The 16,735-nt window shown below is 43.3% G+C and overlaps 1 protein-coding gene across 1 annotated transcript in view; it reads left to right on the plus strand.

Moving 5' to 3' along the window:
* The window catches only part of btbd11b (BTB (POZ) domain containing 11b), a 141,126-nt gene that overhangs the window by 82,653 nt on the left and 41,738 nt on the right, over positions 1 to 16,735 (plus strand). The window contains exon 2 of the mRNA XM_039001452.1: positions 5,757 to 5,894. Coding sequence (XP_038857380.1) covers positions 5,757 to 5,894 — 138 coding nt within the window. The remainder of the gene's footprint in view (positions 1 to 5,756; positions 5,895 to 16,735) is intronic.

The raw sequence follows: 16,735 nt of genomic DNA on the forward strand, positions 1-16,735 counted from the left end.
ATTTTGTTCAAGACACATGAACAATTCACATTATTACAAGTTACATTATTCATCTTCAATATCCCCTGCAACATTGTGCACAGTACACAGAGGACAGAGTGACTTAGCAGACAGAGAGTTCTCTATTTCAGTGTCGTCCCTGCTCTGTGGAGAAACCTAGGGAAACTAGTCCCATGGACCTGCAGAGTTTTCTGGGGGAGAACCAGGCTCCGTGCATCCCTCTAAAATAGATTTAAGTGCAGGGTAAAGCCACATCGAAGTCACAACTCCAACAGTCAAGTCTGGGAAAGTCAGAGAGGCAGGGCCTGTCCCTGCCCCTGCATGCTAGGCATTCAGCCCTACAGACAGGGGGCGGTAGAGATAGACAACACAGCTAGGGCAGTTATGACCACATTGGCATGTGATATTACTTCTTCAAATGATGGGGAAAGTGAGACTGCATACTGCAATGGTGCACCTCAGCCTACTGTAGTAACCGTGCTCTGTTCCCGCTTTTCTCCCTACATTTTGCTTGTTGTTTTTCTTCTATTAAGCCTATATAGTAGCTCAGATGGACGTGTGCTCATAACATTGATTACTTCAGCAATGAGTTCATAGTCAATGTTTTAGTGAGATCGGCAAAGTAAACAGTAATAGTTTTTTTACATTTAAAAGTTACTGTAACTACTATGTACCCCCAGTTGCAGTAGAACAGGCTCAGTGTTCCAAACCATTGCTTTTAATGTCCCAGATCTTTTCTATGAGGCTGTATGAGACTGTCCACTTTAAAACATCCCTATTATTGAGTACTAAGCATTCATCATAGAGAGATGGGGGGCTCCTGTACACATAAATGTATTCATCCTTCAGTAAAGAGTGGCTTGCCTGGAGGATCTCTCTCTCTCTCTCTCTCTCTCTCTCTCTCTCTCTCTCTCTCTCTCTCTCTCTTTCTCTCTCTCTCTCTCTCTCTCTCTCTCATGCATTAAACCTTATGACTCAGTTGCTCACACATGTGGATAATTTGAATAGCAATAGCAGTCACTTGGCACAGGTACACTGTTAGAAAATAATTTGCTATCTAGTACCTAAAAGGGTTCTTCAGCTGTCACCATAGCTCCCAAGTGGGGCAGTGGTCTAAGGCACTGTATCTCTGTGCAAGATGTGTCACTACAGTCCCTGGTTTGATTCCAGGCTGTATCACATCCGGCTGTGATTGGGAGTGCCATAGGGCGGCGCACAATTGGCCCAGTGTCGTCTGGTTTTGGCCGGGGTAGGCCGTCATTGTAAATAACAATTTGTTCTTAACTGACTTGTCTAGTTAAATAAAGGTTAATATATATATATTTTAAACCCTTTGAAGAACCCTTTTTGGTTCCAGGTACAACCTTTTTGGTTCCAGGTAGAACCCTTTCCACAGAGGGTTCTAACTCAAACCAAAAAGGGTTCTACCTAGAACCAAAAAGGGTTCTCCTATGGGGACAGCCGAAGAACCCTTTTGGGAACCTTTTTTTGTAAGAGTGTAGTTAAAGGCAAATAGATGCAAAGGCTGAAATTTATTTTTCAAATGCCTGGTTTTTCAAACCAGTAACACTCAATGGCTGGACAGGTGATACCCTGCGGTTACTGGATCCCACTGCTGCCACCAAATGTCAGAGGGACCTCTGTCATTGCAAAACAGATTCCTCTGTCATTTGTAAAACAACAACTTCAGACAATACAAGTTAATCATCTGCTCTCCGATAGCTGAATATTGCCAGGTTTAATCCACAGCACAGTGACAGGGACATCATCAGGAGAGGAGTGCTGGCATGGCTTTTTGTCACGCACAGAGAGAGAGAAAGTGGGTACTGTATTGTGGTTGTGGCTGGTGTGTGTGTAAGAACTCGAGCAGTTCTTCCCTGCGGGCTGTTGCTTCACTGGTTTGCATTAGAATGCAGTGAGTCACCTTGCCACAGCCAAGCCTGTGAGCAGCCTGCACTTCACTGTCAGCTGGTGCTGCACCATCACTGCATGATTCTGCACCCTGCGTCATAGTAACGTCAGGGAAGTTACTGCCAAAAGCTAATTTGCACATTTGCAAGGTGTTTTTCAAGCAAACACTCCCACATATAAATCAATTAATACATTTTGAGGACATTGGAAAATTACAGGCTCAAAAACGGAGGAAACCACATTTTTTTGCTTCAGGACATTGATACAGGTCTTTACTTTGGCCAAGTTTCACAGTAAACAACTCTCTAGAGCCCCTCGGTAATCCTGACTTTTCAATGATCTTCTGAGTAAAGCCTGTCCAGCTCCAGCAGAACTGTGTTGGTCTGACTGAAGGACGGCCAAGGGATGGAGAGATAGACAGAGGGAGCCGAGAGAGAACAGGAAGGAGTCTTAACTCGCTCATCAGTATATCTGGCCCTTTTCTCTCCTTCTCTTCTTCCCTCCAGTCTCAGGTCTGGCACAGGCTGATGGACACCAATGGACTAAGTGGATGTTCAGGTCATGTCCTGCATGTTGTGGTCCTCTGGGAAAAGGGTGCCAGCCATCACAGCCAAGCTTATGACTTGCCTAGTTAAATAAAGGTTATGGGGAATCAAGGTGACACTTCAGTGTTTTTATTTATTTATATATATTTTTTGTACTTTACCCCCCCCCCCCCCCCCCCCCCCGAGCCCTTCGCTGCAACTCCCCGAAGGGCTCGGGAGAGGCGAAGGTGGTCATGAGTCCTCCGAAACATGACCCGCCTAACCACCCGCTAGCTTAACCAATGTGTCAGAGGAAACACCATTCAACTGGCGACCGGGGTCAGCCTGCAGGCACCTGGCCCAACACAAGGAATTGCTAGGGCACGATGAGCCAAGTAAAGCCCCCATGGCCAAACCCACCCCTAAGACAGATGACACTGGGCCAATTGTGCACCGTCCTATGGACCTCCCAACCATGGCTGGTTGTGACACAGCCCGGGAATGAACCTGGGTCTGTAGTAACACATCTCACACTGCGATGCAGTGCCTTAGACTGCTGCCCCTACACTTTAGTGTTTTTGGAACTCATAGCATCCCCCTGAGTCCTCTTGGCGTTGCCTTTTCTAGGTTTTAGTGCACAATACTAGAAACTTACCCCCAGAAAAATGCGGCTGTTGTTACTCTCCCCACACAAATGATTGGTGTTTTGATAAATCACTGCATGTCAAAGTTGGAGGAACATGTGGTAGCCTAACAGATCCCCATTTAGCTAGGTACTGTATATAATGGTGTGAAAGTGCTGGCAGGCGAGGGCGCGGGGAGAGATGCCAGGACAGCCCCACACTGCTTTAAGTGCTTGAAGCTGGATTACCTGGAGCTTCGCACACGCTGCAGTTAAAGGGACCACAGTGTCATCTAGAACGATATTAAAGAAGGTATTTCAGAGACCTCCATGATATGCCCAGGTGGTTGTTGAAGGAAAATTGGTTTCTTTGCCATTGGTCTACTGTAAGGTAGCCTTGTCCCAGATCTGGTTGTGCTCTATTGCCAACACCTACAGTCATTGTCATGATTTGCACAAACAGATCTGGGACCAGGCTACCTGTAAGGGTCTTTCCCCAAGGCATTGGTTGGTACTGTAAAGTTAGGTTTGGTTGGTGCAGCATCAGACATCTGACCCTATCCTAATATAGCAGATGACTGGGTCTAGTGTCCTTTGTTAGACGGACATGTGTTTGTACGTGGTCCAAGGTAGTGTACCTGACTGAGGTGTACAATGTGAGGGGTCACGGACACTGAGCAGTGCACTGTGGGTCTGCATCACACAACACCTGTTCTACCTGCGTCACGGCCCTCCATCTCCATGGTGACTGAGTTTCATCAGTTCAATATTCTGACCATCGCGACCCTGAAGGAGAAAAGCAAAAAAAGAAGAAATGTTTGGACTCTCAAAACAGAGGCCTCAGATCATTTAATATGTGTAACACATTAGTCTAATCATGTCCAATGGGTCAGAGGAGGATTACTAAATTCCCTTAAAGCCTGTTTATTCCTTGGAGACTGATGACTAGTGTACTGTATACTGCAGGGCTAGGCAGCAAGTCAATTGAATTAGCTGCATATTGAGAATGAGGAAGTGTTTCCCCTCTGCCTGGAGAGAATAGAGCCATTGGTTACAGCCATTTTTTTTATTTGACACACTGCAGGTGTGAGTGGTGAGTGGGGGGAAGCAGTAGCAGCACTGCGCTGCTGTGGAAAAATATTAAATGTGGAAGTCTGAAATGTGACGGAAAGCAATCTGCCTCATCATCCCCTGAGCAGGAGAGAATGACTAATGTGCTTTGTGGCAGCAGCCATGATGAAACTGCCTCCACGATATTAGTTTAGGTAGAACACTCCATCTGAGCCAAACTGAGAGGTATAGTTACAACATAGAAATATAAGCACATACCCTGATATCTGCAGAGCTAAATAGACGTATTTTAAGTGAACTATAATTTAACATGGCCACCTGATGGTTCAAATCTTAATAAAGAACACAATAAGCAGGTGTGGAATCGTGATAAAGTAAGGTGTCTTCCATGATGGAAGTCGACATGAATATCCAGAATGGATCCACAAAAACAAGAAAAGCTAGATTATTAAACTGTTTAGCAAACACTCTATACATTATATTACAGCTATTTACCGCTGAGCTGCACTTAAGAATGCCTCACGACAAGCATCTTGTATTGAAAATGGCGGACGGAGACAGGGAGATTACTATCAGCAGCAGTCTACCCCCTTCCTGAAACAGACAGACATAAATACCAGTTGGTAACCGTCTCACCTGGATTGGGTCATACCAACTCCCTTAACTAGAGAGGAGACATTATCTCTCTAAAATACATCACAGTAGCCGTAATAAATGCGATGGCATTCCAAATCCAACTGCCGTACAATTAATCAACTTAAAATAAAACAGAGCTCTTACATGTACAGCATATTATCAAAGTAACAAAATAGGAAGAAAGTAAACCCCTGTGCCCTAATTGGCACCTTTAAACTAGATATGAATCGGCACCCAATCCAGCGCGTACGCAGCATAATAGCAAATGTTTGGACATAAATTCGTTTACCTGGTAGTTTACCTGGTAGACAGTCAAATCAAAGCAGGCACCATCCCGCATCATAACAAATCATCTTATAACATTTTTTTTATTTTTTATCTCTAAGCAATAATACTCTTATGAAGCACAGGCAGTCAAATGGGACATTTCTGAAATTGAGGGGATGAAGTCTATCCTCTCCCTGCTCCAATGCCTCGAGTTGTAAACAACAAACAATTACACCCTAGCTCATCGACAGAGACTGCCAGGTGTTGTTCCTCACACACAGTGACTGCTTGCGTAGACAGAAACACAATACAGTACAAGATATGCACTCCTCAATGTCCCCTCCACAAAGATGGCTGACCATGAGCTTTGGGCCAAACCGTTCACCTGTTGCAGTGCAGTACAAACTGACATATTTAATGAACATTAGGCTTTCCTGCAATGGAAAAGTCACTTCTCCTCAATACAAAAGTACCCACTTGTGCTGTATTATTCTTCCTGCATAGGATTATTGTAATTTTCTACTTTTTACGCATTTGTCTGCTCTTAACCACCTGTCTCTCTCCTCCTTCCTCTTCTTCCCTTTCATCCTACTCTTGTTCTCTCTCTCTCCCTCTCTCTCTCTCTCTCTCTCTCTCTCTCTCTCTCTCTCTCTCTCTCTCTCTCTCTCTCTCTCTCTCTCTCTCTCTCTGTCTCTCCCCTTACTTTCTCTCTCTCCCTCCTCCAGGTGTGCTAAGCCTACCAGAGAGCCTGACTCTGCATCGGTCAGGGAAGAGTGGGGAGGGCCACGCCTACAGTCAGTCGGAGCTACGCTCCATCGAGCAGTGCCTGCTAGCCACACGCGTAGGCAGCATCTCAGAACTCAGTGAGTACACTCAGACTTTTTTTGTTTTTACACTACCTTTTACATATGTTGTGTTTATGTGTGTGTGTGTGTGGGGGGGGGGGGGGGGGGGGGTAGAGTTAGCATATTAGAGTTAGCCCACTCAGGTCTCACTTTACCCCAGCAGAGAAATTACACATGAAGCATCCATGAAAATATGATTTGCCTTTCAAGATGTACCACAGAAGTCCTGATAACGAAGTCAATGTCAGAGTATTCAAAATCGGTCCATTATTCAAACTATTTAAGGAGATACACATATGCTTTCAGGAATACTATGAAACATCTGTCTTCTTTCCCCATGAAATCTGTTGTAAGTGTTTTTGAATTCTAATGTGTATATATGTATTATGTATATGTATTTTATATTGTATTATACAGGGCACATTTGGAAAAGAGACCTAGGTCTCATTATGTCTTCCCTGTCAAAATAAATATTTTTTTGAAATAAAAAATAAGATGTAGGTATCAAATCAAAGCTTATTGGTCGCGTACACAAGTTTGCAGAGAAACGCTTGTGTTTCTAGATCCAACAGTGCAGTAATACCTAGAAATATATTTTTTTTAAATGAACACACATAATCCAGAAGTGATATAGGATGAGTCATGACTAGAATACAGCATATACACTCAGTGGCCAGTGCCAACTTTAGCTACAATGACTGCAACCAAATGCTTCCTGTAGTTGTTGATCAGTCTCTCACATCACTGTGGAGGAATTTTGGGCCACTCTTGCATGCAGAACTGCTTTAACTCAGCGACATTTGTGGGTATTCAGGCTTGAACAGCTTGTTTCAAGTCCTGCCACAACATCTCAATTGGGATTAGGTCTGGACTTTGATTAGGCTATTCCAAAACTTGTGTTGCTTTTTAACCATTTCCATGTAGACTTCATTGTATGTTTTGGATCATTGTCTTGCTGCATGACCCAGCTGTGCTTCAGCTCACAGACGACATGGGTCCCATTATGTCTGCGAAAACCAAACACTCCATTCCACAGTAAGAACCTTAAACCAACGGTCAAGCATGGTGGTGCTAGTGTGATGGTTTGCAATGCTTTGCTACATCAGGACCTGGATGACTTGATGCATAGAAGGAACCATGAATTCTGCTCTGTATCAGAGAATTCTACAGGAGAATGTCAGGTCACCCTTCGGTGAGCGGGAAGCTGAAGCGCAGCTGTGTCATTCAGCAAGACAATGATCCAAAACACACAATCAAGTCTACATGAAAATGGCTAAAAAAGCATCACATTTTAAGTTTTGGAATGGCCTAGTCAAAGTACAGACCTAATCCCAATTGAAATGTTGTGGCAGGACTTGAAACGAGCAGTTCATGCTTAAAAACCCACAAATGTCGCTGAGTTAAAACATTTTTTGCATGCAAGAGTGGGCTTAATTTCTTCCACAGTGATGTGAGAGACTGGCCAACAACTACAGGAAGCATTTGGTTGCAGTCATTGCAGCTAAAGGTGGTACAACCAGTTATTGAGGGGGCAATTACTTTTTCATACAGGGGAATTGGGTGTTGCATAACTTGTTAATTAAATAAATAAAATAAGTATATATTTTTTTGTCATTTCTCAACTCAGGTTTCCTTTATCTAATATTAGGTTTTGGTTGAAGATCTGATAACATTCAGTATAAAAATATGTAAAGATAGAGAAAATCGAGGCATTTTTCCCTTCACTGTATACACTCATTGGCCACCTCGTTCACGAAAATGGTTTGCTCCTACAGACAGTGATTCACGTGGCCGTGGCTTGCTATATAAAGCAGGCAGACAGGCATCGAGGCATTCAGTTACCTTTCAATTGAACGTTCAAATGGGCAAAACGAGTGACCTAAGCGACTTTGAGCATCGTATGATCGTCGGTGCCAGGTGCCAGTTCCAGTATCTCAGAAACGGCTGGCCTCCTGAGCTTTTCACGCATGAGAGTGTCTAGAGAATTGTGCAACAAACAAAAAACATCCAGTCAGCTGTCACGCCCTGGCTTTAGTTATTCTTTGTTTTCTTTATTAATTTAGTTAGGTCAGGGTGTGACATGGGGGATGTATGTGTTTTTGTATTGTCTAAGGGTTTTGTATGTTTATGGGGCGTTGTCATGTCTAGGTGTTTGTATGTCTATGGTTGCCTAGATTGGTTCTCAATTAGAGGCAGCTGTTTATCATTGTCTCTGATTGGGAACCATATTTAGGCAGCCATATTCATTAGGTAGTTCGTGGGCGATTGTCTATGTGTAAGTTGCCTGTGGCTGCACTTGTCATTATATAGCTTCATGTTTGTTGTTTTTGTAAGTCTGTTTAAGTATTCTTCGTTTCGTTATAATAAATAGAAGAATGTGTTTATATCACGCTGCGCCTTGGTCCTCCTCTCTTCATCCAAACGACGAACGTGACATCAGCGGTAGTCCTGTGGACGAAAACAGCTCGTTGATGAGAGGTCAAAGGAGAATGGCAAGAATCGTGCAAGCTACCAGGCACGCTACAAACAGGCAGTGGTGGGCCGTCAGGGCCTGCAAGGCCTTCTCTGCTGGCCTAAACATCATCAGAATATAATTTTTTTTTAAATATATTTTCCCACAAATATGTATTAAATTATTCCCCAGAGTAAGAGTTATACTCTTCATTTCATAGCTTTCCTCTTGGTTGCACTGCTTCCAGCCCCAGGTTGAGATTTTGAGGGCTGGTCTTTATGTTAGATCTTTTATCCAATCATATTCAGCCATCATGTGTTGCCAGGGGTCTAAAATCTGCCCTCAGGCCTTCAGAATCAACAGTGCGGGCGCTTGTAGCTTATAGTGAATGGAAATGAAAATTTAGTGTCAACCAATCAGCTTTAGAGTTGGCTATTGTACGCCTTCTGGCTGGCTCCAGTGTTACACAGGAGCCAGCTAGCAGGCGTAGTGCGTGCACGTCTTTTGATTGGATTACCAATATTGAGAGGCAGGTCCTATGGAGATCTAGGAAACTGAATTTGATAAACGAATTAATTTGCGTACTACTAAGCTGTTTTTTCAACCCACAATGGCGGAAGGAGGAGAAGATATCGATTTGGTCAAGGATATAATTATAACGCCATTCTCAAGACGAACTTTTCAAGAAAAGTTAGACATTGTAAGGAGAGGTCGCCCGACGCCACAAAGCCTGTCACAGGCGGGAAAGTGCTTCGTTCGCTCGCCACTTTCAAAGTTTCAACTACGAGCGCTGTCAATGGCTCACAGGCTCCTTGGCTCCGAGAAGCACTGCAAACTGTACTGCTGGGAATGCCTATTATTTGCAAGTGATCGATTTGGTGTTTGGAGCCACACTGGCTTTGCAAACTTGAGTTGTCTAACCAAGGCAGCAACGAGACACCAAAGTACGGCTGGGCACTAACAAACAATGGTGCTTTTGAAAACTTTTGGGGACACCGGAGTGGATCTACAGCTCAAAGAACAAACGCGCAGGGCAACGGAGCTGCACAATGAAAAGGTGAAGGGAAATATTGAAAAGACTCATTGATTGTGTCATGTTTTTGGGTAAACACTGTTTACCCAAAAATGTCAATTTGTCAATTTCAAGGTGCCGCAACGCCTGGTTATACTGCGTTTCTGTCTAAATGTATAGTTTCTAGAGCCATGGCATCATAATGAGGTGGATTAATTCGGGTGGGACTGTGTAGTACCTCACTGAAGGCCCAGGCCCCAGGCCCACGGCACGCCACTGCAAACAGGAGTGTGAAGAATGGCATCTCGGAACACACATCTCGTCGGTTCTTCTCACGGATGGGCTATTGCAGCAGACGACCACACCGAAAGAACCTTGCCTTGAATCCTGTTGCGTCATGCTGTTGGCAGAGTCAGGATTTGGCATAAGAAGCATGAGTCCATGGCCCCATCCTGCCTGGTGTCAACGGTACATGCTTGTGGCGGTGGTATAATGGTGTGAGAAATGTTTTCCTGGCTTTAGATCCCTCGGTACCAATGGAGCAATATTCCATGGCCTGAAGAATTCAAGCTGTTCTGGAGGCAAAGGGCGGTCATATCCAGTACTAGATGGGTGTACCTAATAAATAAACTGATCACTGAGTATACGTATAAAGTGGGTGAAAGAGTATGTAAACATTATAAAAGTGACCCGTGTTCATTAAATCTATTGAACTGTATACTGTACTGTATGTGAAGAAGTACAGCAACTGTTCCCCAGGTCCCTGCTGTAAATGAGAATGTTTTTCTCAGTCAACAAACCTCATCAAATTAATACACTGAACAAACATATGATCGCAACATTTTCAATGATTTTACTGAGTTACAGTTCATATAAGGAAATAACTTACATTTAGCAGATGCTCTTTTCCAGGGCAACTTCCAGTGCATAAATTTTCATACTGGTCTCCCATGGGAATTGAACCCACAACCCTGGCATTGCAAGCACCATGCTCTACCAACTGAGCCACACAGGACCAGTCAATTTAAATTCATTAATTAGGAAAAAATCTTTTTTTTTTTTTAAAGTAGAGGCGTGGATCAGAAAACCAGTCAGTATCTGGTGTGATCACCACTTACCTCATGCAGTGCGAAACATCTCCTTTGAGTTGATCAGGCTGTTAATTGTGGATTATTGTCCTACTCCTCTTCAATGGCTGTGCGAAGTTGCTGGATATTGGCGGGAACTGGAACACACTGTCGTACACGTCGATTCAGAGCTTCCCAAACATGCTTAATGATTGACATGTCTAGTGAGCATGAAGAACTGGGACATTTTCAGCTTCCAGGAATTGTGTACAGATTCTTGCGACATGGGGCCAGGCATTATCGTGCTGAAACATGAGGTGATGTGCATTCAAATTGCCATTGATAAAAAGCTGTTGTGTTTGTTGTCCATAGCTTATGCCTGCTCATACAATAACCCCACCTCCACCATGGTGCACTCTGTTCATAACGTTGACATCAGCAAACCCCTCGCCCACACGACGCCATACAAGCTGTCTGCCATCTGCCCGGTACAGCTGAAACTGGGATTCATCCGTGAAGAGCACACTGCTCCAGTGTGCCATTGGCCATCGAAAGTGAGCATTTGCCGACCGAAGTCGGTTACGACGCTGAACTGCAGTCAGGTCAAGACCCTGGTGAGGTCGACAAGCACACAGATGAGCTTCCCTGAGATGGTTTCTGACAGTTTGTGCAGAAATTCTTCAGTTGTGCAAACACCCAGTTTCATCTGCTGTCCGGGTGGCTGGTCCCGGACGACCCCAAAGGTGAAGAAGCCGGATGTGGAGGTCCTGGGCTGGCGTAGTTACACGTGGTCTGCGGTTGTGAGGCTGGTTGGACTTACTGCCAATTCTCTAAAAACCGCTCAAGTGGACATTCCTGCAGTCAGCATAACAATTGCACACTCCCTCAAAACATGAGACATCTGTGGCATTGTGTTGTGTAACAAACTGCACATTTTAGAGTGGCCTTTTATTGTCCCTAGCACAAGGTGCACCTGTGTAATGATCATGCTGTTTAATCAGTTTCTTGATATGCCACACCTGTCAGGTGGATGGATTACCTTGGCAAAGGAGAAATGCTCACTACAGGGATGTAAACAAACTTGTGAACAAAATTTGAGAAAAATATGTACATTTCTGGGATCTTTTATTTCAGCTCATGAAACACGGGACCAACATTTGACATTTTACATTTCTATATTATTTTAGTGCCTTCGGAAGGTATTCAGGCTTTGTTACATTACAACCTTATTCTAAAATGTATTTTTAAAAATGTAAAAATCCCTCGTCAATCTACACACAATTCCCCATAATGACAAATCAAAAACAGGTTTTTAAAAATGTTTGAATTGTTTTATTTTTAATATCACATTTACATAAGTATTCAGACCCTTTATTTAGTACTTTGTTGAACCACCTTTGGCAGAAATTACAGCCTCAAGTCTTCTTGGGTATCACGCTACAAGCTTGGCACACCTGTATTTGGGGAGTTTCTCCCATTCTTCTCTGCAGATCCTCTCAAGGTCTGTCAGGTTGGTTGGGGAATGTTGCTGCAGAGCTATTTTCAGGTCTCTTCAGAGATGTTCGATCGGGTTCAAATTTGGGCTCTGGCTGGGTCACTCAAGGATATTCAGTGACTTGTCCCGAAGCCACACCTGCGTTGTCTTGGCTGTGTGCTTAGGGTCGTTGTCCTGTTGGAAGGTGAACCTTTGCCCCAGTCTGAGGTCCTGAGCGCTCTGGAGCGGTTTTTCATCAAGGATCTCTCTCTACTTTGCTCCATTCACCTTTGCCTCGATCCTGACTAGTCTCCCAGTCCCTACTGTAGGGATGGTGCCAGGTTTCCTCCAGACGTGATGCTTGGCATTCAGACCAAAGAGTTCAATCTTGGTTTCATCAGACCAGAGAATTGTGTTTCTCATGGTCTGAGAGTCTTTAGGTGCCTTTTGGCAAACTCCAAGTGGGCCTTCATATGCCTTTTACTGAGGAGTGGCTTCCATCTGGCCACTCTACCGTAAAGGCCTGATTGGTGGAGTGCTGCAGAGATGGTTGTTCTTCTGGAAGGTTCTCCCATCTGCACAGAGGAACTCTGGAGCTCTGTCAGAGTGATCATTGGGTTCTTGGTCACCTCCCTGACCAAGGCCGTTCTCCCGCGATTGCTCAGTTTGGCCGGGCGGCCAGCTCTAGGAAGAGTCTTGGTGGTTCTGAACTTCTTCCATTTAAGAATGATGGAGGCCACTGTGTTCTTGGGAACCTTCAATGCTGCAGAAATGTTTTGGTATCCTTCCCCAGATCTGTGCCTCGACACAATCCTGTCTCGGAGCTCTACGGACAATTCCTTCAACCTCATGGCTTTGTTTTTGCTCTGACATGCACTGTCAACTTTGGGACCTTATATAGACAGGTTTGTGCCTTTCCAAATCATGTCCAATCAATTGAATTTACCACAGGTGGACTCCAATCAAGTTGTAGAAACATCTCAAGGATGATCAATGGAAACAGGATGCACCCGAGCTCAATTTCGAGTGCCATAGCAAAGGGTCTGAATACTTATGTAAATAAGGTATTTCTGTTTTATTTAATCCATTTTAGAATAAGGCTGTAATGTAACAAAATGTGGAAAAGGTCAAGGGTTCTGAATACTTTCCAAAGGCACTGTATATGTTTTTCGTGAAAACCTTTTCCACTTGAGAGTAGTGAGCTCTTGTATAATGATCTTAGGCCCATACACAGTACTGTATCTCTTCCCCTGGCATTTCAAAATACTGTAGTCATTCTGCCATTTTTGGGGGTGAGTGAGTGGGCCCTTAATTTGAAGAGACACACCGTTCAGTCTGAGAGTGTGGTTGAATGCTTGTCCTCAGCGAATTTCAGCTGACTTAACCGAGAAACGATCTGTGATGTCCAGAAGTGCGAGTCAGTGTAGATATATAGAGCCATGTCATTCGAAGAACACATGCAGAAAGGCTCTAATGCAGTCTCTTGCAGACGTTCGGTCGACGTTTTGTCGACGTTGTTATTGCATATGACACAATGAGAGACCCAAAGCACCATGTGTGTCCAGCGTCAACATATCATCAAAATTAACACTGATCCAAATCTCTTCTGGATCAGAATGGAGTCCCAGTCCCCAGCGTACAGAGCGCTAAGCCACATCAGCAGTGCTCTGTACATGGAGTATTGATGGGTTCACTCCGGGACTCATTCAGCTCTGTTGACACTACAAATACAGTGATGCATCCGCGGCAGGCTAAGGATGCCTCTCGATGCGTCTCGAGCTTCTTTCCAAAGATAATATTAGCGCAGGATGTTTATCTTGTAAATAGACCGGATGACTGTAAAGCATACAGTATTTGCAAAGTTCAATCTGCCAAATGAATCATGGAGAAAAGCAGAAATGTCAGCAGACTAGGTATCAGATTTTCAGAGAGAGAGAGAGGGGGAGGAAAAGGGAGAGGAGAGAAGAAAGACAGATGATAACATCTCAGATTAGTTTAAATGTAGCTAAGCGGCAGCAAAGCCAATTTGCATATCCCAGGTACAGTGTTTTTCCAATGGTATTTAATGTCCATTTAAGAGGTATTGATTGTCCTCTTTCTTAGTACTGTCTTATTTATTTTGTGTTAAATCCACATTAGTGTATTTGAAATGGCAGTCTGTCAAAGTGCCCACAAAACGGGCCTTCGTCTCTGACATGATTCAAAAATAACACAGAGAATCATCTGTCAATCATTGATAAAATGAGGTAAAGTTAGGTAAATCCTCCTCTGAAGAGAAATTTATCATGTAATTCTGTACATTAAACAGCAATGGCCTCCTATTCTTGAAAATGTCAATAGCGGACAGCTGAGGATATCCTATACTCAGCACACAAGCTATTTTCATATGGAAATCTATAGATACAACCACTAGGTGAAAAGTACCTCATGAAAAATTTTCAAAATTATGACCTCAGTGATTGCTTTTTCCACCACCAAAAGAAAGAGGCAGGAAGCCAAAAGCCACATGGATGTAGTAGTACTGAATCCCAGCTAGCTGTATGCACTGGCACTCCCAGTACTTCTCACAACTGGAGACCTCAGAGTGTGACTGGGCCGCCACCTGCAGTGAGGCATCACGCCAGATAGAGGCAGCAGGCTGGAAAACATTAAGTCATGAAAATATTTGTTATTTAGACAGTGACAGATTTAATATTGTAGGATAGTCAGTTAGGTAGAAAGGGGCTCTTACTGTGTGAGTAATGAACTGTAGCAAAGGCCTGAGAGAGTGGGCTCAGTGGGGTTGAGGTGGGCTTATGTGGGGGTGAGACCTCCACGCGAAGAAGGTACTGGTGTCCCTGTCCCCTCCATGGTCGATTCTCTCAAATTGATTATTTTGGATAGCAGAGCACAGCTAGTCTTAGGGTTGTTGCCACTAGGGCAGTCAAATTCCATGTGACCATTTAGTCACGGTAATTAGGCTTCTCCAAACTCTGATGCTTTTGATGGTCATTAGTAGCCTACCAAACCTGCCTGGTACTCAGCACTCTATTGGCCTTCTAATCACTCTGACATCAATGCAAATGTGATCGCAAATCTAATAAAAAATGTATGAGAGCCCATAAGCTCATGTTGCGCAACATTTCTATAGGCTATGCAATTAAGTGAAAAAAAGAGTGATGGCTTCTATTAAAAAGAGGAGGATCCCATCAGCTTTCTATAGGCTAGGCCTATTTTCCTAATACTAAGCACATTGCTTCTCTTTACAACAGGAGTATAGCCTATCTGGCTGGCATGAAAATGAACCACGGGAACAGTGTTTAAGTGCATAGATGACATGTATGTTTTGTGCATGATAATGGTCCATTCTAAATCAAAACAAATTTCACACATATATTATTATTATTATATTATTATATGTAAAGATTAAATCAACAGTCTGAGGGGTGACAATATTAGCCTATCACTTGTGAACGATATATATATGAATAATGCCCAGCTTGTGTGCGGTAAGGCAACTTCATAGTCGCACACCTTATGTAGCCTAGCCTATAGGCCTATATGTTTTAATAAGGTTTGTATCACAACTAAAGTGGCCAAATAACTTCTTAAAATTAAGCACATTAATCCGCTTTACAAGGGGTGTTGAGCCTAACTGGCAAACATACGCAGCGCGTGAGTTTCAAGTTTGGGGAACATAATTTTCACCATAAAATTCACTTTTATAATGAAAGCATCACATGCATAATCGCATTTGCAATCACTTTTGAGAATGGTGTTTTCCCGCTAATTGATTGCATTTTTGAACATTCGCACTTATAGCCTACTGCCGTGTGTGCATTGCTGCGCTTATAATGTGAAGAACTAGCCTAATAGTTTAGCAACATTTTAAGCTTAACGTTTTGATTTGTTGCGTCAGCCTCATTGCTTAAAAAAAGTTTCGGGGATGCTAGTGGTTGTATTCATTTGGGATCTATCGCATCCCACAACTGTCCCAGACTATGTTTGGAATATTTATTTTTCGCACAGAATACAATAGGTCAACTTTTGTACTGTGGGGGATAGTAGATTGACATAGGCTAATGCTTTTGCTGTAACTTCTTGTCAATAGGGGGGCGCTGTTTTCACTTTGGAAAAAATCGTGCCCAATTTAAACGACCTCGTACTCTGTTCTAGATCATACAATATGCATATTATTATTACTATTGGATAGAAAACACTCTGAAGTTTCTAAAACTGTTTGAATTATATCTGTGAGTAAAACAGAACTCATTTGGCAGCAAACTTCCATACAGGAAGTGAAAAATCTGAAAACGAGGCTCTGTTTCAGGGCCTGCCTATTCAATTGGCTTTTATTTATCGATATGTATGCACTTCATACGCCTTCCACTAGATGTCAACAGGCAGTGGAAGGTGGAATGGGGTGTCTAGCTTGATCTGAGGCCGAATAAGAGCTTTTGGAGTGACAGGTCCGGTATTTTCTTTGTCTTCGACGGCGCGCGGGGGAGCTCGACATTGTCTTCTGAAAAGCGTTCGGTATACACAGCGAATATCTCCGGCTCTGATTTTATTTGATACATATGATAAAAACATCATAAAGTAGGTTTTTTCAACCGAGTTTTATCAGTTTATTCAACGTTTATTGGGACTTTTGGAGTTTTCCGTTCTTTGCGCCAAGAGAGGATGGGAATGTTAGCAACCTTGGCTAGCATTGTGGCGCGAATTCGACAGAAGAAATGGACATTCTAAAACCAAACAACGATTTATTCTGGAAATAGGACTCCTTGTACAACATTCTGATGGAAGCTCAGCAAAAGTAAGAAAACATTTATGATGTTATTTCGTATTTCTGTGTAATATGTTGATGCCTATTCT

This window comes from Salvelinus namaycush, chromosome 9 (genome assembly GCF_016432855.1).
Source record: "Salvelinus namaycush isolate Seneca chromosome 9, SaNama_1.0, whole genome shotgun sequence".
Lineage (NCBI taxonomy): Eukaryota > Metazoa > Chordata > Actinopteri > Salmoniformes > Salmonidae > Salvelinus > Salvelinus namaycush.